This window comes from Rosa chinensis, chromosome 4, assembly GCF_002994745.2.
Source record: "Rosa chinensis cultivar Old Blush chromosome 4, RchiOBHm-V2, whole genome shotgun sequence".
Classification (NCBI taxonomy): domain Eukaryota; kingdom Viridiplantae; phylum Streptophyta; class Magnoliopsida; order Rosales; family Rosaceae; genus Rosa; species Rosa chinensis.
In genome coordinates this window covers 45,017,759-45,040,221 of record NC_037091.1, presented here as the reverse complement: position 1 = coordinate 45,040,221, position 22,463 = coordinate 45,017,759, and the positions used below count along the sequence as shown (strand labels likewise).

General features: G+C 43.9%; 2 protein-coding genes across 2 annotated transcripts; both read left to right on the top strand.

Annotated features, from left to right (window-relative positions):
• Window positions 1-15,698: 15,698 nt before the first annotated feature.
• On the top strand, window positions 15,699-16,697 carry LOC121052854. The gene has a single exon (XM_040518763.1). The coding sequence runs from the start codon at window positions 15,699-15,701 to the stop codon at window positions 16,695-16,697; it is 999 nt and encodes a 332-aa protein (XP_040374697.1).
• A 267-nt stretch (window positions 16,698-16,964) lies between these two features.
• On the top strand, window positions 16,965-22,024 carry LOC121052853. The gene is made up of 4 exons (XM_040518762.1): window positions 16,965-18,032; window positions 18,123-18,314; window positions 18,456-19,670; window positions 21,494-22,024. Exons 1-4 carry the CDS (start codon window positions 16,965-16,967, stop codon window positions 22,022-22,024), a joined length of 3,006 nt encoding a protein of 1,001 aa, XP_040374696.1.
• The last annotated feature ends 439 nt before the right edge of the window (window positions 22,025-22,463 follow it).

The window sequence follows — 22,463 nt, the reverse complement described above, 5'->3', positions numbered from 1 at the left end:
CTGGGGGATTTGAAAATTGAAAATTAAGGATTTGAAATTTGGGGATCCAGACGGAGGATGGTGGCAATTTGAAAATTGAAACCCTAGAAAGGTGAGGGAAAGAGTGAGGATTCGGGAGAGCGAGGGTTTGGATTTGGGGAAACGCTGTCGAGAAAGGGAGGAGCTTTGGGCTTTGGTTTTGGTACTAAGAGAGAGAGACAGAGAGAGAGAGTGAGGAGCTTTCGCTTTTTTGTGTTTTTTTTTTTGCTCAAGTTACTTAAGCCCGACTAATATCGATTTGAACAAGGACTCACACAACAGGATTTTATAAAAACGTGGTCTGAATGCAGCCATTTTAAATTTGGGATCTGTCTCCAATCAATTTGACTTCCCTCTTTAGGGAGGTAGAGAAAAATGGTGGTGGGAAATCTCCCTCCTTCAGCCAAACATATTGATCAGACCACAGTTTTATTATTTTTCGTCATATGATTAATACATGTTGGGGGGAAATTTTGGGGTTTGAGATGGGGTTTGGCACCACTTACATGGTGGGAAACTTGCTGCTCAATTTTTTAAGCGTCACACAACGGTTTTGTCCTTAAACGCCTTCTGAACTAATTCATAAGTCCATATCAGGCGACAGATTTTGTAAAAACAACGTCCGAAAAAAAAAATTAATCAGACGACGGAAAAGTATGATACGTCATGTGAGAGGCGTCGTCTGATTCAATTTTTGTAGTAGTGTTAACTTATGTTCTCATTCAATGGCCACGACTCCTTCAAGAATGGTGCATCTCTGGTTGGTGAAGAAGAGAAAGTTAGTTTACGATGTGGTTTTAGATTCTTCATTCCCTCTTTCAGATATGTCTTTCGGGGTATTTTGGTTAGGGAGTTATTCGGCGGATTATGACAACTTGGTGCGGCCTGTGACGGCTTCAAACGGTTTGTGATGGCTCTATGCTGTTTTTCTCAACTTGATGTTTCTCTCTATTGAATTAAGTTGGAAACTGAATTTCCTATGTGTTTATCCCTATGTATGGGCTTATTCATTAGATCTAGTTAAATGTATCTTTTCCAGCCCCTTGGGCTTACAACGGCGTGGCTTAAGGAAAAAAAAAAGAATTAGTGTTAAAGGAAAAACACATTATGTGCCTTTGTCAGTGCCTTCGTCAAAGTGACTGACAAAGAGAGAATCAAGCAATTGCAATTACAGCTCAATCAGCATTTAGTATCATTATTGTAATTGATATTTCTGTTGTAATTTTATCCCTATATAAAGGGACTATGAAATGAAATGAGTAGACCAATTCCATTTTACTTTTACAAGTTATCAACACGACGCTCTAACCAGCTAAGCGAATAGGCCAAGAAAAAACCCTAGTTTTTTAGTTTCTTTCTTCTTCTTGTCGAAAAAAAAAAAAAAAAAAGATCAGCTTTGCATCAAACCCCGCCTCAGAACCCTAACCCAGAATTGGGGATCGGTCTCGTCTCTGTCATCACTCGTTACTTTAGCGTTCTTTCTCATCCAGTTAGACGTTTCAGACCATCTCGACTTGTTCTTCTTTGTCGGTTTGTGAATCACTCTCAGTCCTTCATCAACACCTTCGTTCTTCTTTGTCTTCAAGTCTTGGATCTCGTCACTCCTCACTCCTTAGAGAACTGCAATTCCCCACTGCACGCGCCTGCATCACCACCTTGCAGCACCACGCCTTCAACCTCGCAGCCCCCCTACGCCTGCTCCTTCACCTTTGCAACCCTCCGTGCCTGCTCCCACACCCTTGCAGCAGCACCACAACACACTCTGAACTGTACCCAAGCCCAGCGCCTCCCTCCAGCCTCGGCCCTAGTGCCCCAGCACCTACAACCATCACTGCAGACACCCATCTGCAAACTAGAAGGAAGGAGAAGAGGAAAAAGAAAAAGAAAAAAAATAACAAGGCCCCATGGCTCACTTCTAAAAAGAGAGAGGAAGCGACCCAGTTTTTCTCAAGTCCAAAAACATCACTACGCACGCCTGCATCAACACGTGCGTGCACTAGGATTATTTTGTTTTCCCAAAACCAAGTATGTTTTTTTATTTTATTTTTGGCTGCCTCGTTTATATTCCACTCTTCATATATCTTATTATATGTGGAATCTAAAGCATGTGAATTTTCTTTATGTTTGCTATTTTTAAGCATGCCTATATTTTATTGTTTATGTTTTTATTATTTATGAAATTTTGAGCATCGTTGGGTTTCCGATGTGGAAACTGCCTTTGTGGCAAAAGACTACACTACCACCATCAAAACTCCCACCGACCCCAAAGACGATGGACCGTCTGACAAGGTGCAAGCAAATGCCTTACTGTTTCTAAGGCGACATATTGAACCTAGCCTACGCTGGGAGTACCTTCAGTTGAAGACACCCAAAGAATTGTGGGATGCCCTTAAGGGATGTTTTGGGAACATTCATGACATTTTGCTCCCAGAACTGACCATTCAGTGGAATGAAATCTGCTTACTTGACTACAAAAGGGTCAATGACTTCAACAAGGACATTTTGCTCCTAAAGGCACGTCTCAATTTCTGTGAAAGGGAACTCACAGAAGATGATATGATCCAGAAGACTCTTTCCACTTTTCCTACTTCAGCACTTATACTAGCAAACCAGTATAGGTTGGAGTATGACTACAAAAAAATCACAACCTTCAATAAGCTGATCAACCTACTGCAAGTGGCTGAGAGGCATAATGAGGTTCTTTTGAACAACAATACCAGGCCCGTTAGGACAAAGAAAATTCCCGAGGCTAATTATGGCAAAGTGAAAGGTGGAAAGAACCCCAATGCAAACAAGGTAGGACGTGCTGATCCCTACCCACGTGGCAATAATGCACTATGTGGAAAGGGATTTGGGGGTCATGGTATGGCCATGGAGGCCCTCCCAATGTATGGTGCAGAGGTGGTGGTGCTGGCCCTAGTGGTCATGGAAACAAGACGCAAAAGGCACCTAAGAACCCTTCAGTCAAACAGGAAAGAGTTGGTAATGAACCATGATATAGGTGTGGACTCATTGGGCATTGGTATAAGAACTGCCAAGCAAGCAACAGAGTAGCAGCCACTTACAAGAGGTATAGGAAGTCTACAGAACAAGAGGCTCACTATATGGAAGAAGAAGGCCATGACCCAGACGTCAACCTCACAATTGCAGACTTTAATGGCAACGAGGAACTTGCTCAGTCAATGGATGCTCTAGATTTTGACTGATCTGCTTTATTTTATTTTCCAAAGACAGTTGTCAAGGCATAATGCCTTTTTTAAAAAAAAATTAGACTATTGCTTGGTCTTAAAGTTTAAATAATGGTTTAATGAATTAGATTTCTGAACAAGACCTTGATTTGATTATCGTTGGCTTATTAATAAATTTCGGATTTTATTCTGAAGCATTGAATTTATTCGATTTTATTTACTACACATATATACATGGTTCAAAATAGCACTATAAAGATGTAAAGCAATACATCTAGAAAAAGAAAAAATTATTAGAATGAAAAGATTATCATTCTACCTACATAGAAATACTCTAAAGAATATGAGATATATTTTCAAATTATTTAATAATACCTCCCATTTACTTGTAGGAATGAAGCGAGGAGAACTTGAGTGCTTAGTTGATAGTGGGACTACCCACACCATAGTAAGGAATAAGCAATTATTCATTGAATTAATAGCCTATAATTCCTTTGTGACTACGATGACTGGATCATCATAAGTAATAAAAGGGTGAGGAACTGCCAAATTTTTGTTGCCTAACAGCACAATGTTTAAAGTCACAGACGCTCTGTATGCACCAAAAGCTAATTGAACCTTGTTAAGTTTCAAAGAGTTTTGTGCCAACGGTTATCATGTAGAAACACAATGTGAGAATGGAACCGAATACCTTTATATTACCTCTAATGAATGTGGAAGGAAACACATTTTAGAGAAACTAATGAGTCAATCTAGTAGACTATACCTCACTACTATTCTGATCATTGAATCCTATGCTGTCACCAACAATGAAATGTGGGACACTGACTCATACAGGCTTTGGCATGACTGCCTAGGGTACCCTGGTTGTGACATGATGATCCGTATTTTAAATAACTCACACAGACATCCCTTCTTTAGAGTGAAAAATAAAATGGGACAAAAATCCACTACACTGCAAGGTGTCAGTCCTAGTATTGCTCAAATGCAGCCATTGCCTTCTGATGTACCAGAAGAACTACCACCCTCCCACTATGCCTCATTGACTATTTCAAAGGCAAATCACTCATTTTGCAAAGCCTGCTCTTTAGCAAAAACAGGATCGAGACCTTCCTATGCTAAAGATACAAAACAAAATATTCCATTCTTACAAATGATACAAGGAGTTATCTGTGGACCTATCCATCCAGAATGCGGACCATTCAAGTACTTTATGGTTCTGGTGGATGCTTCAACACGCTGGTCACATGTCGCATTATTGTCCACAAGGAATACTGCATTTGTAAAACTACTAACACAGATTATAAGTTTAAGGGCTCACCCTATCAAGTCTATGAGGCTTGATAACGCTGGAGAGTTTGCATCAAAAGCATTTGATGATTATTGCATGTCTATTTGGGATTGATGTAGATCATCATGTACCCTATGTGCATACACAAAATGGTCTTGCAGAATCCACCATCAAAAGGCTACTGGTTATGCGCACCAACCTGCCTATATCTGCCTGGGGCTATGCAATATTGAACGCATCTTTACTTATTTGTTTCAGACCCACTGCTAGCCAACCATTTTCTACGTACCAGTTGGTAACTGGCTATGAGCCTGGCATTTCACACTTACGCATATTTGGTTGCGCAGTATATGTGCCTATTGCGCCCCCACAGCGCACCAAAATGGGTCCTCAGAGACGATTAAGTACTTATGTTGGATACGAATCTCCAACAATTATCCGCTATTTGGAACCCTTGACAGGCGATCTCTTTATCGCTAGATTTATGGATTGTCACTTTGATGAGATAGTCTTCCCGTCGTTAGGGGAAGATAGGAAAAAGGATTTTCCAAGAGAATGATAGGAATTGTCGTGGTTTGTCCCCACTCTGTCTCATTTTGATCCCCGCACTTCACAATGTGAAAGTGAAGTGAAAAGAATAATTGATCTTCAGAATGTAATAGATTCGATGCCTGATGCATTTACTGATATCGCAAAAGTGACGAGATCACATATAACAACTGCAAATGTGCCTGCAAGGTTAGAAGTCCGCAACAAAGGGCACGACGCTGCAACCACACTTAATGGAGGTGTGGTTAAGGCCGTGACTCCCCAAAGGAAGAGGGGGAGGCCACGTGGTTCAACTGACACTCACCCAAGGAAGAAGAGGGTGAGTAAGGCACAAAACGATCTATTAATCATCAATGTAGAGAATCCCTCTCATCAAATTGTCTTTGATTATAGTTATGTCCATGACTCAATATTGGATGACGCTCTGATGTTTGAAATGATTCCAGAGAACAAAGAAATCTCAATGGATTATGAGAGTGCGCATGAGTTGATAGAAAGATCTTCCATACACATTGATGAAGTATTTGCATACACTGTTGCCCAAGAAATCATAGAGCACGATGATATCGAACCACGCTCTGTTGCAGAATGTCAACAAAGAGCAGATTGGCCTAAATGGAAAGAAGCAATCTAGGCAAAACTAAATTCTCTGGCAAAGAGACTGGTATTTGGTCCGGTAGTGCTAACCCCACCAAGTGTAAAGCCTGTAGGACATAAATGGGTCTTTGTCAGAAAGCTTAATGAGAAGAATGAAGTCCTAAGGTACAAGACTCGCCTTGTGGCTCAAGGTTTCTCACAACTCCCTGGAATTGACTACGAGGAGACATATTCTCCCGTAATGGACGTTATAACGTTCCGCTACTTAGTAAGCTTGGTAGTTTCCGAAGGACTGGAAATGCAACTGATGGATGTGGAACTACATATCTCTATGGGGATCTTGATTCATATATATATATATATATATATATATATATATATATATATATATATATATATATATATATGAAAGTGCCTGATGGCCTTACATTACCCAAGTCAAGTGACTTTAACCATAGAGTGCTTTTGCAATTAGGTTGAAACGCTCACTTTACGGATTGAAACAATCCGGGTGGATGTGGTATACCAGTCTAAGTGACTACTTGATTGGGAAGGGATACAAGAACGATGAATTATGCCCCTGAGTATTCATAAAGAAAATAAGTTCAGGATTTGCAATTATAGCTGTATATGTCAATGATATGAACATAATAGGTACTCTTGATGAAATAAGAGAAACTGCGAGCTACTTGAAATCCGAATTTGAGATGATGGATCTTGGGAAAACTCGATTCTGTCTAGGCCTTGAACTAGAGCACTGAGTTTGTGGAATATTAATCTACCAGTCTGCGTATGTCCAAAAGATGCTCAGGCGATTTAACATGGACAAAGCGCATCCTGCTAGCACTCCCATAATTGGTCGAAGTTTAGATGCAAACAAAGATCCATTTCGTCCAAAGGAAGATGACGAAGAGGTGTTGGGAGCTGAAATTCCCTATCTAAGTGCAATAGGTGCATTATTGTACTTAACCCAATGCACTCGACCAGACATTGCATTCTCAGTGAACTTGTTAGGTAGACTTAGCTCAGCACCAATGTAGCGTCATTGGAATGGTATCAAGAACATTTTCAGAAACCTAAAAGGAACCATTGACTTGGGACTATTCTTTCCTTACAGAGAGACAAGAGGGACCGCATATGGAACTACAATCCCTAAAGGAAATATTGATGGTGAGAGTGCCACTCACTACACTGAAACCCCAAATGATGTTTTGGTTGGTTTTGCTAATGCTGGGCACCTCTCTGACCCACATAAAGGTAGTTCCCAAACTGGTTATGTATTTACCATTGGGAACACGACGATATCTTGGAAATCAACCAAGCAGACCCTTATAGCTACCTCCTCGAACCACTCAGAGATCATTGCTCTACATGAGGCGGTTCGTGAGTGTATATGGTTAAGAGCTATCATTACATATATTCGAGGGGCTAGTGGTTTGAGTTCTACCACTGAAAAGTCTACTTGCATTTATGAAGATAATGCAACTTGCATTGAACAGATGAAGCTAGGTTATATCAAGGGTGATAATATAAAACACATATCGCCAAAGTTTTTCTACAATCAGCAACAACAAGCTCTCCTCAAGATTCAAGTGAATCAAGTAAGGTTTGAGGAGAATGTGGCAAATTTGTTTACCAAATCATTGCCTAAGGCCATATTTGAGAGACATGTGAAAAACATAGGAATGCGAAGACTTTCCAAGCTCCCTTGACTAATGTAAGGATCAAGAGGAGGTGTAGACTTCAGGGGGAGTCTAACACACACATGTCATCCTCAAATGCAATAGGTGCGTTGTGCTATTTTCCTTTAACCAAGGTGTATTTTTGTCCCATAGTGTTTTTATTGTTACTTGGCAAGGTTTTGAGTGAGGCAACAATTCATACACCATTTTGTCTTTGACTTGGCACAAGGGGGAGTGTTAAAGGAAAAACACATTATGTGTCTTCATCAAAGTGACTAACGAAGAGGGAATCAAGGAATTGCAATTACAACTCAATCAGCATTTAGTATCATTATTGTAATTGATATTTCCGTTGTAATTCTATATCTATATAAGGGACTATGAAATGAAATGAGTAGACCATTTCCGTTTTACTTTTACAATTAGTAATGAGATGTCTCTAAGTTCTAAAATTCTGTTTCACATGTTTGTCAGACTTTTTAATAAATTTCTTGATTTAGTTAAAAAGAAAAATTTGTTGAAAATTATACATCTGAAATAGGTCAATGCTAGAGTGATATATATATATATAGAGAGAGAGAGGGAGAGAGAGAGAGAGAGAGAGAGAGAGAGAGAGAGAGAGAGAGAGAGAGATTTGTATTTGCAATGGTCCAGAACCACCCCCCCCCCCCCCCCCCCCCCAAAAAAAAAAAAGATTTCTAGATATCCATCTTATGCAGTCAAATACTATATAATTATACACATGGAGTGTTTGATCATATGAGTGAAGACGACCAAATTCTCAGCGGTTCTGTTCAACTGTTGGCTTGGATCTAAATCTAATGGTAGAGAACAATGAGATAGTTAGAATGGTTCTATTTACCTCAATATTCTCCACCATTTGATTTAGATCTAATAACAATCAAGCACAATTGTATAGAAAATTTATTAAGTATGGAAAAAACGCTCTTAGTCAGATTTGTGTTTTGTTAAATGACCTGAAATTTAGTATTATATATATGGTCTAGTGGGATTAGTTTTCAATAATTGGGCTCCCCTAAATCCAATACTTAGTATCCAAAAGTCAAATAAATGATTATATTTTTAATAATATTCTATAAATTACTATATAGAGCCTAAGTAACACGACAAAATATTAGTCTTAGAATAACACTGATGTTATTTAATTTGGAACATCAAAATACATCGTGTGCAATACGTTCTTAACGAGTACACTTTCTTGAAAAATTTTGAAAGAAAAACCCTAAGAGAACGCACCTCATGCGCACCCTAACCTACCCCTACCCTTCTCTGCATTCTTGCTCGTCCAGTTGCTGCTCCATGCTTGCGTTGGTCTCTAGTCTCGTCAGCATGAGACAAGCGTGGCAGAACAAGACTTGTGTTCATGGGTGACTCAATGGTTGAGTAGAGGGTTCAAATGGTGTAGAAGAAACCAAGAACAGGTTAGTGGGAATGACTATTGGTGTTCCCACCTGCTAAGATTTGTGCTACCCTCGTGCGGTCACTGCCCTGCCAAGGATAATGTGCGTCCAGACACGTGGACAGACGCAATCCTCTGAAGTCAACAGCTGGCCTGAACCCTAGTACACCCTGGCACCTATATAAAGGGGGGGGGGGGGGTCTCACTCCACGCTCGGAATGACTCTTATTTCCTTTATTCTACTCATACTGAGATTGGCTTCCGCTTTACTCATTCCTGACTTAGGCATCGGAGGAGTGAAGTTTGGAACACTCCGGACTTTCTCTTAACGATTCTTCTCTGTTGACAGATCTCAGCCGAAGGAGTTAGGAGCAGAGACAGTCTCAAGTTACACTCGTTCATTCTCGGCGCATCCAGATTCGTGCATTAGATTTGGTGCGTCTGTGCTATTCTGGACTAAAAGCCAAGGTGCTTTATGGCTAAAGACACACCAACTCTCACGCCTTCCCTCCTCCGCCGGATAATGAGACACCAACCCTACAACGTAGGCTCATCCTCACTTTGGAAGATGAAATCACACACTTTGGAAGCAAACAATTGAAATAATGATTTGCTGCAGAAATACAACAACCAACGGCACAATGACAAAGCCACTATTCAATTCGCCCACAACGCTCAATCTTAACCCCCATCCTAGTGGAAGGTAATCCACCTTGAGTATTAACTCAACCCAAAGGAACTGTGGAACAAGGGTGTTACTCCCCTTTTGAAATGTGCGGACAAGAGCGAGAAAGTAGCAGACTCAGAAGAAATAGTTCATTCACAACGTAAACGGCCAACCCAATCTACAAACGTTCAAACCACACTTCTCTTACAATGGATGCAAGATCTAGAGGAAAGGATACACTGCATAGAGGCAATACCACAGTTTACCAGACCCAAACCTCAATTCACCAGGAGTCCAACACCTTTCACTTAGTGGATTCTACAATCTGTAGGTGTTCCCTCCCTAAAACCTCTGAAAATAGCACCATACGTCGGAAATTCGGATCTTCACACCCATCTGGAGTACTTCGAGTCAGCCATCCAGGGAAAATATCATGTGATGCAGTCATTTGTCACCTATTCCAGGAAAATCTATCCACAGAGGCCATGGTTGGTTCCATGAACTTCACCTGGATCAATCAATTCCTTTCAACAATTAAAAGACGCTTTCTTGACGCAGTTCGAGTTTATGGCATATGGCTTCCAAGACTCAAACCAATTATTCAAAATCCTACAAGCAGACGACGAGTCCCTCCGCTTTTATGTCACACGATGGTGGAAGGCGACGTCTCAAGTCAGAAATTTGGACAAGGGGGTGGTGGCAATTGCCTTCAAGTAAGGTCTGCAGAAAGTACTTTCCTATATCATCTAAATGCGGAAATAGCAACACTTACCTACGATGAGCTTATGGAACGGGCCAACATACACGCAGAATATAACACCTACATCTACAACCCTCCACTACCTTTCCTAGCCACACAAGTTGCACAACTAGCACCTAGTCACACTTCCACCCAGAGAAATGATAAAACGCATGAGTGGCAGCAGGACAAATGTGACAACTACCAGAATGGGGAAGATAAGCCACAACACAGTAGCAAATGGAGAGATGAGCTATCGAAACTACCCGCTCCTAGATACGAAATATTCACAATAACAAACACAACCTCTGAAAACATATATGATCAATGCAATGCTGAGATTCCCCGACCACCACCTAGAAAATATATGAAGTAGGGTAAACCAAAAAACACTAGAAAATGGGGCAAATACCATAAGAATGACGATCATGAAACCAACAGGTGCATTGCACTAAAGGACATGATCGAGTCCTTATTCCGCGAAGGCAAACTTCAATAGTTCAAAACACAACAACAGGAGGCACTATCAGCACCCTGAGGAAGAATCAATATAATCGAAGGCGGCGCCTAGTCCATACTACTTCCACTCAAGCTCAGCGAAAACTCTCTAGAAGATACAATTGGTGTGAGGTAGCCAACATCTGATCCGATAGGCTAGCCGAGACCCCAAAAGCAGTTGGGAACCCATCATATTCTCTGAAGAGGAGTAGAGAGGCATACAACTCTACAATGACAAACTATTCCTTATCGATGCCGTTATAGACAAATAGGAAGTCAGCTGGGTACTCAACGATAACAGATCAGCAGTCAACGTCATCTTTAGTAATACATATAATTAACACCAACGGCCAAGCAGCAGATTGATCCAAGACCATGAACCCCTCCTAAGTTTTTTTAGAGGCACTACACAACCGTTTGGCTCTGACTCCATGAGCCTAAGGCCTGGACAAAGGGCCAGGTCCTCAGAGATCTATGCTAACTTTATCGTGGTAGACTGTCCCAATTCTTACAATGCTATCCTCGACCACCCATCGTTAAACAAAATGGGTGTAATCACCGCCGGATTCATATTGCTCCTGAAATTTCCCACCCAACTGGAACATGCACCATTCGGGGAAACTAGCAGATAGCCAAGGAGTGTTATTCCACAACTATCGCTCGCTCATGAGCCCAAACAGAGATAATGTTAGTAGCAGACCTCCCCAAACCAATGGACAAGCCGGAATACCCACGAGACAAAGCTTAAACCCAATCAGTATTGGATTCAGAGGCAACTATGATTAGCATACCAATATAAGACGAGCATCAGAGAGAATTTCGGCATTGAGGCATAACTAGATCCGGATGTCTGAGATGACTTAATCAAACTACTAAAGGAGTACTTCAAGGTCTTCGCATGGTCTTACACGGATATGCCAGGAATTTCCCCATACATCATCTATCACAAGTTAGGCATCAAACCATCATCATATCTAGTCAAGCAGAAACGCAAGGTGTTCGACGAAGTGAAATATCAAGCCACCCAGCTGAGGTAACAAAACCCCGAGACATTGGTTTCATCCTTAAAACCAACTATCCGCAATGGATCTCTAATGTCTTCATGGTTAAGAAGGCGAACAAAAAATGGGGAATGTGTGTTGATTTTAAGAACTTGAACAATGTCTACCCCAAAGACTGCTTCCCTTTGCCACAAATCGACCAACTCATCAACGCCACAGCCGGACACGAACTTCTCCGTATGATGGATGCATACTCCGGATATAACCAAATAAAGGTGCACCCAGACAATGAGGAAGCGACCACTTCAGCATGGACGTACAAATGTTTATACTGTTATAAAGTTATGCCATTCAGGCTCAAGAATGCAGCAGCCACTTATCAGCGACTCTTGAACATGACGTTCGATAAGCACATTGGCAAAATCATCGTCGTATTTGTGGACGACGTGTTGGTGAAGAGTATTAAGGCCAGCTGACTCGTCAAGATTCTCCGGATCATCTTAGAAATGTTGCTAGCATATGGCATGTGCCTCAATCCGGACAAGTACCTATTTGGAGTCACAATCAGCAAATTCCTTGGATACATCATCAGTGACCTTGGAATCAAGGCCAATCCATTGAAGGTCCAAATAGTACTCAATATGAAGCCACCAGAAAAGAAAGAAGACATACTCGTCTTGATCGGAAGGCTCACGTACAACTCTATCTAGATTCATTTCCAGGTTAACGGATAAATGCACCCCATTCTTCAAGTTGCTAAAACAGACTCACAACAAACTCGTTAATTGACACCAGAATGTGAGGCAACATTTCAGGGAATCAAAGCATATCTAGCTTCCGTTTCTCTTCTCCCATCCCAAAGCCAGGGGAAATCCTATACATTTATCTATCTGTGTCATCTTCCGCCGTTAGTTCCACCTTCGTTCGCCATGAAAGCATAGATGAACTGCCTATATACTACACAACTTGAGGCTTCACAAACGCTGAGACACATTATAACCAGTTAGAGCAGTTGGCCCCAGCTCTAATCATGTCCGCCAGGCAGTTACCAACCTACTTTCAATCTCATGCCATTCATATCCTTACCAATCATGCGCTTAAGCAAATCATGCAACGCCTTAAACATTCTGGAAGACTGAGCAAATAGGCAATTGAGCTGAGAAAATTTGATATCAAGTAACAAACCTTGAACAGCCATGAAGGCCCAGGCTATGGTGGATTTTATTATAGAATTCACCAGAAGGAAGGACACAAACAATGACATGGAAACAGCTCCTACCCAACCCTAACAATCACAATGGGACTTACACATCGACGATTCCTCCTGCCAGACGGCTAGCGGAGTGGGAATCATCCTCACTGGACCCAAAGGGCTACTCGCCGAATATGCTTTGAAATTCAACTTTAACGCCTCAAACAATATTGCCTAATACGAAGCTCTAATAACCGGATTGTTACTTGCCATTGACATTGGAGCGGACAACATCAATATCTTCAACGACTCTCAATTAGTAGTCAACCAAATTTGGTTGAGTCAAATTATTAATTTCTTAAAACAGATTGCTAATTTCTTTTTCATTTACCAAACTTGTTCATCAATATATTCAGTTACACATGGTCAGCAAACAGTCGTCCAAGAATCCAAGATGCCTCATCTCAGCTAGCTTAATTTGGTTATACAATAATTCATACTACAGAATTGAAAGGTATGTTTTGGATTTAGGAAGAGTATTAATTCATTGAACGCTAGCTAACACCTGAAGATCACAAATGATGTATACACTTGTGACAGGATAATGGTATTTCTAGTCTGCTATGTCATGGTCGTCAATCACAATATAATCTATTGGACATGTCATTGTCAAAAAGAATGAAAACTATTTTGATCCATTTGTTCTTGAACGTTTTTTTTTTTCTATATCCCACCCCTCCCCATTATACATAGGCTAGGATTTCACCCTTGCTATTATGCATATGCTCTTCCCAAGATTCGCCAACTATCAACACCACTGTCTCTTGCCTTTGACGTCATCCTCCTTCAAGGTCACATGCTGTGTGACAGGTCCTATGGCGACTCCCTTCGTTATTATACCACGATGAGCTATCGTGGGGTGAAATCCCTCAATTTTGGCCCTGCCAATTTGGTTCTGACTGGGTTCAGGGGTTGGGATCCTAGGTTGCCACAATTTTATAAAACATAAAAAATAATTAAATTTACAAAGCATGCTTAAAAATAATTATATAAAACATAAATAAAATTCACAAAATATGCTAAAAAATTCCACAGTTATATAACACGTAAAAATGACAAAATACGAAGATTTAATTTAATAAAGCGGCAACTTTTAGAAATTTTTACTTCAAAAAAGTTTGCTGGCAAGGCTAAAGGGACGCGAGTGTGTGTGCTCATGTGAGACGAGGCGTGCAGTGCGGGGGCTGTGTTGGGCTGGGGTGAGGCTGCCTTGAGGCTACACTGAGGCCACGTTAAGGCTGTACTGAGGCTGATGTAGGCAAGGGGTTGCGAACCCTAGTGAGGCTAACGGCAGAATTTTTTTTGTTTCTTTTCTAGGTGTGGGTTTTCCCAAAGGTAGGGTTAGGGCTCGTGCTGATAACATGTTTTAGAGAAAAGAGTTCTGGGAGAAAGTAAATCTATTTCATAGATAATAGGAGTCTCTATATATAGAGGATTACATGTACAATCGTCTTGCTTAGCAAAGATTCTATACATAACTAGGAGATCAATACAATATGTTTTCCTATAACATCTAGGGTAAATAACCATGTTTGGGCGAAACACATAAATGCTAGATTTCCTGCAGCATATAGAGTACTGAGCATACGAAAACAAATTAGTCCTCATACAAAAATTTAACTGTGTCGTTACCATTACTCCTTCGTGTACACACTGGGTAAGTCTCAACTAAGTTTGGCACTATCGGCTGGGCCCCATCGGTACTCTCAGGTACTATGCCATGGGCCGGGTTCACGACCCACCATGGCCGGGCCCATATGGGATGCCACCCCGGGCACCCAGGGCCCGGGACAAGGCCAGCACAGCCCATCTATTTACACAACAAGAGGGCTGATATGGCATCAAAAGAACAACCTGTGTCCCACATCGAAGCTAGGGGAGACTCCTTTCCCATGGTCGAGTATAAAGACATTGGCACAACCACCTTTTACGGGTAATAACTCCTTTGTCCACTATTTACTTAATATACAACTATTAGTTTCTCACTCAGACATTGGAGAGGTGTACACCGTCCGGTACGGTTTACCCCTCTAACGTTGCGTTCTTGATACAGGATACGGGAGTTGGATCGGTACCCCAGACGGTATAGCATTCTGTGTGAGGTACCCAGAGAAAGCCACCAGAAACATTGGCGCGCCAGATAGGGGTACGTATGATGGATGAGCCAGAAGTGGCAGGAGAGGGTAGAAGTGTCTCCCGGGCACTGATATTCACTCCGGGAACTTCCTCAGCAGAAGTGCCAAGTGTTCAAGGATCAATGCATGGTCTCGGATCCTTGGACCCGATAGTCCCGGATCAAGTGACTCCGGTATCAGAGTTGGAGTCTATGCGAGCTGAGATTGCAACCTTCAGGGAACAATCCAGGATCGATGGGGAACAAAGGAGTACCGATAGGGAAACAAACCGCCTTGTGCAACAGAGAATGCAGGATTTGGAAGATGAAAACACAGCGCTGGCCCGAGCACTGGACAGGAGGCACCAGCACAACGAGGCACTAACCCAAGCCCTGGCTAGAGCATCCTCCCTAGCAACAGGTGTGAACACCGCCCCGACAACAGGAGGCCCCAGCACCGCCCCAACACCTTCTGCGGAGGGCGGTCAACGGATAACCCAGATACCAGTAGACTTAACCCGGAAAGCTTGAGGCATCTGCCACAACAACCGTTACCACAGCCAGTTCACAATATCCCACCGGTAACCGATGCTAACACGACATTACTAGTGCAAATGAGCAACTCTTTGCATGCCCTGCAGGCAAGGGTACAGGCCACAGAAAATAGAGACACCTGGAGAGCTATGACGACTTACGAGGACCGCCCGGGCCCTTTCACCCAACAGGTTAGAGGAGCCATTCGAGCGAATACATCGAAACCACTGAAGATTGACTATACGGGAGTTGGAGACCCCTACCAGCATCTACAGGCTTTCCGATCACAAACAAGCGCCAAGGGATATACGGATGAAGTGTGTTGTAATATGTTCCAGGAGACCTTGTCAGGGGAGGCTTTGAGCTGGTTCTATGAACTGCCGGTCGGTTCTGTAGGGAATTTTAAGGAGTTAGCTGACAAGTTTGTAGCTCGATTCATCTTACGCACCGACGGGATACACACACCAAAGGGCCTGTTAAAGGTCCATCAGGGAGAAGATGAAACTTTGAAGTCTTTTGTAAATCGATGGCAGGCGGCTACCGCTAATTGCCGGGACCTTAATAAGGAACTGGCTGAGCTGGCTTTCAGGAGGGGCTTAAGGTGCAAAGAATTTATCTACGGGATCAACCATAATCCTCCAGCTAACTACGACGAGCTGATGGCCACTGCCATCAGACACGCCCAGGCCGAATTCGAAACGTACAGAGACACACCCAGACCGGAGCTAAGATTTTCCACACCGGCCTCGAAGGTCAGGGATGAGCCACGAAAGAGGGAGTGGGTCCATAGTCATGACAAGTCACCCCATACCTCAAACAAAAGAGGCAAAGAGTCCTCATCCAGGTCTAACAGTTACGGGACCACTCACCCTCACCGGGAGCCGAGGGTACAACAGGCCCCCAGGACACCACCACCGCCCCGGTATGAGGTATTCACAATCCTCAACGCTTCATACGAGACTATTTGGAACGAAAACAAGGGTGAGATTCCGGGACCACCCCCAAGGAAGTTCCCGAAGAGTAAACTTACCCAGCAGGATACAGGAAAATTCTGCACTTATCATGAGGATGCCGGACACAATACCAATCTCTGCGTTGCTTTAAAAAATACAATCGAGTCCCTCATCCAGAAGGGCAAGCTTAAATGATACCTACCTGCTAAGGAGATAGGAGCTGTAGACGTATACGGCCAGATCTTCACGATCCACGGTGGGGGCCCGAAAGAGTTGCCTCCCCTGAGGAAGAAACGAAATTCTAGTTTCGGCCGTCCGGAAGTTTTCAACTTCCACAAGGCCCCGCACCAAGACTGTGGCACCGGGTGGACATCGGTGACATTCCTGCAGGAGGAGGAAGCCAATCTGAAGATGCCCCATGATGATCTCTTCCTAATCACGCTTCAAATAGACCATTATATAATGTCCAGGGTGCTCGTAGACACTGGGGCCTTAGTTAGCGTAATATTTCGCGATGCATACAAAGCTTTGAACAGAGGAAGAGCCAAGCTGTCACAAGATAGTGAGCCCCTCATTAGTTTTTCAGGAGATATCATCCAACCACTCAGATCAGATTACTTATCGATCACGATAGGAGAAAGTCCAAATTGTTCAACCATCAAAACAGAGTTCATCGTGGTGGACTGCGTCTCATCCTATAATGCTATCCTGGGTCGACCGGCACTCTGGCGTCTGAAAACCTTCATTGCAGGTCACATGCTGATGATGAAAGTGCCCACCCCGGCCGGCACTGCTACGATCCGGGGTGATCAGGCCGCTGCGAGGAAATGTTATTCTTTGACTGTATCTCGTGGTAAGGGAAAGTCTGAAATGTTGCACGTAGCTACTAACCCTCTGACAGACAAGTACGAAGATCTTAGAGATGATACCGATTCCGACGAACGGCCCAGTGCCGTAGAAGACATTGAAGAGGTGGTGCTATCAGAGCAGTTCCCGGACAGGACTGTTAAGATTGGTACTAGGCTGTCTCCGGTTGTCAGGGAAGGGTTGATCTCGTTTCTCCGCTCTAACACATCTGCATTCGCCTGGTCATATGAGGACATGCCTGGTATACCGACGGAGATAGCCACGCACAATCTTAGTATTGTTCCTTACTCGACACCGGTAAGACAAAAACGAAGGGCCTTCACACACGATAAGTACCGGGCTATCCAGGTTGAAGTAAAGAAGTTGATGGCCATCAAATTTGTCAGAGAAGTAACATACCCCCGGTGGTTAGCCAACGTGGTCATGGTACCAAAGAAATCTCCGGGATCATGGCGCATGTGTGTGGACTACACCAACCTCAACCGAGCGTGCCCTAAAGATAGCTTCCCGCTCCCGCGAATTGACCAATTAATCGACTCCACTGCTGGGTACCGGTTACTCAGTTTCATGGATGCGTTCAGTGGATACAACCAAATTCGAATGAATGCGGCAGACGAGGAGCACACTGCCTTTACCACAGACAAAGGACTTTATTGCTACCAGGTCATGCCTTTTGGGTTAAAGAATTCAGGTGCCACTTATCAGCGACTGGTCAACTCCATGTTTGAGGAAGTTATCGGTACTATCATGGAGGTATATGTGGACGACATGCTGGTAAAAAGTCTAACTCCGGAGGATCACGTAACCAACTTATCAATCGTCTTCACCATCATATTGCGCAATGGTATGCGACTTAACCCACAGAAGTGCATCTTCGGGGTCGAGGTAGGAAAGTTTCTCTGGTACATCATTAGCCACAGGGGAATTGAGGCCAATCCGGAGAAGGTACAGGCTATATTAGACATGGTGTCCCCAACCTACCGAAACGAGGTCCAATCTCTTACAGGCAAGGTGGTCGCCCTATCAAGATTCATCTCCAGGCTGACGGACAAGTGTACTCCTTTCTTCAAATTGCTAAAAACCCAGCACGTCGAGGTAATAGCCTGGACAGCGGAGCACAAGGCTGCTTTTCTTGGCTTGAAGGCATACTTGTCAGAGGTACCTCTACTCTACAAACCTGTTCCAGGAGAATTGCTCTACATATATCTGGCGGCATCGTCAACAGCTGTGAGCTCAGTTCTTATTAGGAAGGACTCCGATTGCGAGTACCCAGTGTACTACGCTGGAAAAGGTTACACTGGTGCAGAATCCAGGTACCCGGACATTGAAAAAGTGGCACTGGCCCTCCTGGTATCAGCCCGGAAGCTTAGACATTACTTCCAAGCGCACTCAATCACCGTTTTCACTAATCACCCATTGAGGCAGGTTTTGCAGAAACCAGAGACATCGGGCAGGTTAATTAAATGGGCCATCGAGCTGGGGGAGTTCGATATCAAGTACCAGCCCCGGACAGCTATTAAGGGCCAGGCAGCGGTAGATTTTATTTCCGAGTCAATTCCCCCCCATAACCTGCCCCTGGAATCACCTGAACCACTAGCCGCAGATCCACCTCCGCCAGGCACTTGGCAATTATACGTCGATGGCGCGTCCAACAAGAAAACCAGTGGAGCCGGTATCATGCTAATTAGCCCGGACGATCAAGTCTACGAGTACGCCCTCAAATTTGCCTTCAAAGCATCCAACAATGCCGCAGAGTACGAGGCACTCATAGCAGGTCTGCAGATCGCCCGGGAACTAGGGGTGCAGCACCTTAGTATCTTCAATGATTCTCAGTTAGTCGTAAACCAGGTATGCGGTAACTTCGAGGCAAAGGAGCCCCACATGTCCTCTTACCAGGCCTTAGCCCGGGCATTAGTTCAGAGGTTTACCTCCTACATTTTTACCCAAATACCGAGGGCAGAAAACGACAAGGCAGATGCCCTTGCTAAGCTTGCATCAAATTCTCCAAGTCCTACCTATGGGGCCACTAAGGTCGAAATACTCGAAAGACCTAGCACTTCTAAAACGGTGTCAGAAATATTTACGGTGGACCACACAGCTTCATGGATGGACCCAATTTTGAAATACATGGTCGACGGCCAGGCACCGGACGATAAGGTCGAGGCCAGAAGACTACAGTTAAGGTCAGCTCGATACACGATCATGAATGGAAAATTGTACAGAAGAGGTCACTGCTTTCCTAACCTGAAGTGTGTAACACCGGAGGAAGGTCACAAAGTAATGAAGGACATTCACGCTGGTGTATGTGGTAACCATGCCGGAGCCCGATCTCTTGCACACAAGACCCTAAGGGCAGGATATTTCTGGCCAACCATGTCGGCCCTGGCCCAAACAATATCCAGTTCTTGCCACAAATGCCAAATGTATGCAAATATCCCAAGGGCACCACCCATTTCCCTCTCCATCCTCCTTGCACCATGGCCGTTCTGTCAGTGGGGTTTGGACTTGATTGGTAAACTTCCCACAGCAGTGGGACAGTTCAAATACGCCATTGTCGCTGTGGACTACCAAACAAAGTGGGTGGAGGCAGAACCTCTCGTCGCCATCACCACGGAAAAGGTCAAAAACTTCCTATGGAAGAACATCTACTGCAGGTTTGGAGTCCCGGACACCATAGTCACGGACAATGGTACCCAGTTTGACAATGATGAGTTGAGGGCTTACACAAAGAACCTGGGCACTAAGATCCTCTATGCTTCCCCGGCTCACCCCCAGACCAACGGTCAGGTCGAAGCTGTCAACAAGATAATCAAGAAAATACTGAAAAAGAAGCTGGACGAAGCCAAGGGTCTTTGGGCTGCTAAACTCTCGGAGGTGTTGTGGGCCATCAGGACCACAGCAACGGAGGCCACCGGAGAGACCCCCTTCTGCATGGCTTTCGGATCAGAAGCAGTACTCCCTATTGAAACACAAATCCAGAGTCCCCGCATCAAATACTTCGATGCGGGTACCAACTCCGAAGGCCTACACCTCGATGCTGATTTACTCGAGGAATGAAGGGATGTGGCACACATGCATAACTTGGCAAACAAGCGGAGGATAGCCCGTTATTACGATGCCAAGGTACAATCCCGGACACTGAAGTTGGGGGACTGGGTCATGAAGCAAGTCTACCCAGAACCCCGGGGACTGGATCCATCCTGGACAGGCCCTTACGAGATCATTGAAGAAGTAGGCCCCGCAACCTTTTTCATCCGTGACATGAACGGGGTCGTTTCCAGGCATCCATGGAATACCCAGCGCCTGCGGTACTATTACAAGTAGCTCCGGGAGCATCTTGTCCTAGCTTTTGCTTTTTGACCATACAGCTATGGTAAGCTACCCATCGGGTACTCATTCTGTATTTAACCAACATGTAGTATTTGAATGGAAAAATGAATTATTCAGACCATTTCTAGCATTTTATTTACCTACCCCGGACATTCCCGGACATAGCTATTTTCAGTTACTCTATTCCGGTAATAAGTGATGCAAACAAATGCTCAAGGTACGAAATCCTAGAAATTTTAATTCCTTTCCAATTCCCATTCAAATTCAAGAAATTTCCATTCACAAAATGCTTGGACTACCAGACACAGGAATTAGACAAATGTTCAAACTAGTAATTTCCACAAAAAAAAAAAAAAAAAAAAAATTAATTTACTACCGCTCGCCACCGGTACTCTGGGACCCACCGGCACCAGACTTGACCGCCGCCTCCCAATCTTTCTTCTTTTTCTCCAGAAGACCTCGCCTGAATTTAGCTTCATCCAGGAGAGGCAGAAGAAACATAACCCGGGACCAGAGTCGTCGCCTTCGCTTGGCTTGCTATCTCCTCCGATTCCGGTAATCCCCAAGTAGCCCATCAAGCAGCTGCTGAGCGAGTACGGGGTTGCCGATGAAAAGTTCGTGCGGTCCATGCTTGGTGACCTGAAGGATATCGACCTAGACCGGGTTCGAGCCAAGGATAATACGCCTCTGGAGAATCGCCGTCTTGCCTGGGAATCCATGATGCGGGTACGTCTTGTTTCATTTTCTGCAAACGATTTTTATTGTTATATACGTTTTAATTGGTGTTTTTGTAGGCACTCTTCAATGTGTACGCCATTGACGCCAGCGAGGAAGATACTCATCTGAAGGAAGAGGTTAGCAATCTCTCCGGGCAGGTGAAGTATCTTCACGGCGAGAAGGCCAAGCTGGAGAAGCAGAGGGACTCATTGAAGGCTGAGATGGCCGCCGCTAAGCAGCGGATCGCAGAGCTTGAGGGTGAAGTCTCTGAGGCGCGGGAAGAGGTAAAAAATGCCCAGGACTCCAAGAAAAGAGCTACAGAGTCTGCCGTGTCATGGAAGGAGAAGGCAGACCACCTGGAGGATCGCCTTCCCGTGGAGAGGCACGAGGTCGTGGAGGAGTACAAGTCCTCGGAAGCGCTTATCGCTATGCTGGCTGCTGCCCAAGATAAGGCTGTTATCATGAAATTCAAGGAGTGGGTGGCGGCCGGGTATTTAGATGAAGCTAAATTCAGGCGGGGTCTCCTGGAGAAAAAGAAGAAAGATCGGGAGGCGGCGGCCAAGTCTGGTGTCGGAGGGTCCCAGAGTACCGGTGGCGAGCGGTTGTAAATAAAATTCTCTTTTTTTTTTTTATTATCCGTTTGAGCAATTGTCTAATTCTGTCTGGTAGTCCAGGCTTTTTGTGAATGGGAACATCCTGAATTTGAATGGGAATTGGAAAGGAATTAAAATTTCTAGGATTTTCGTACCCTTAAGCATTTGTTTGCATCACTTATTACCGGAATAGAGTAACTGACAATAGCTATGTCCGGGAATGTCCGGGGTAGGTAAAAAAATTGCTAGAAATGGTCTGAATAATTCATTTTTCCAATCAAATACCACACGGTGGTTAAATACAGAATGAGTACCCGATGGGTAGCTTGCCATAGCTGTATGTTCAAAAAGCAAAAGCTAGGACAAGATGCTCCCGGAGCTACTTGTAGTAATACCGCAGGCGCTGGGTATTCCATGGATGCCTGGAAACAACCCCGTTCATGTCCCGGATGAA

Bases quoted from the DNA above. Each gene is read 5' to 3' on its own strand.
- LOC121052854 (XM_040518763.1), top strand. From the start codon at position 15,699: ATGACGACTTACGAGGACCGCCCGGGCCCTTTCACCCAACAGGTTAGA.
- LOC121052853 (XM_040518762.1), top strand. From the start codon at position 16,965: ATGTCCAGGGTGCTCGTAGACACTGGGGCCTTAGTTAGCGTAATATTT. The intron at 18,033-18,122 runs GTCATGCCTTTT...ACTATCATGGAG, and splicing joins AAGGACTTTATTGCTACCAG to GTATATGTGGACGACATGCT. The intron at 19,671-21,493 runs GTATGTGGTAAC...GTGTTTTTGTAG, and splicing joins TGAAGGACATTCACGCTGGT to GCACTCTTCAATGTGTACGC.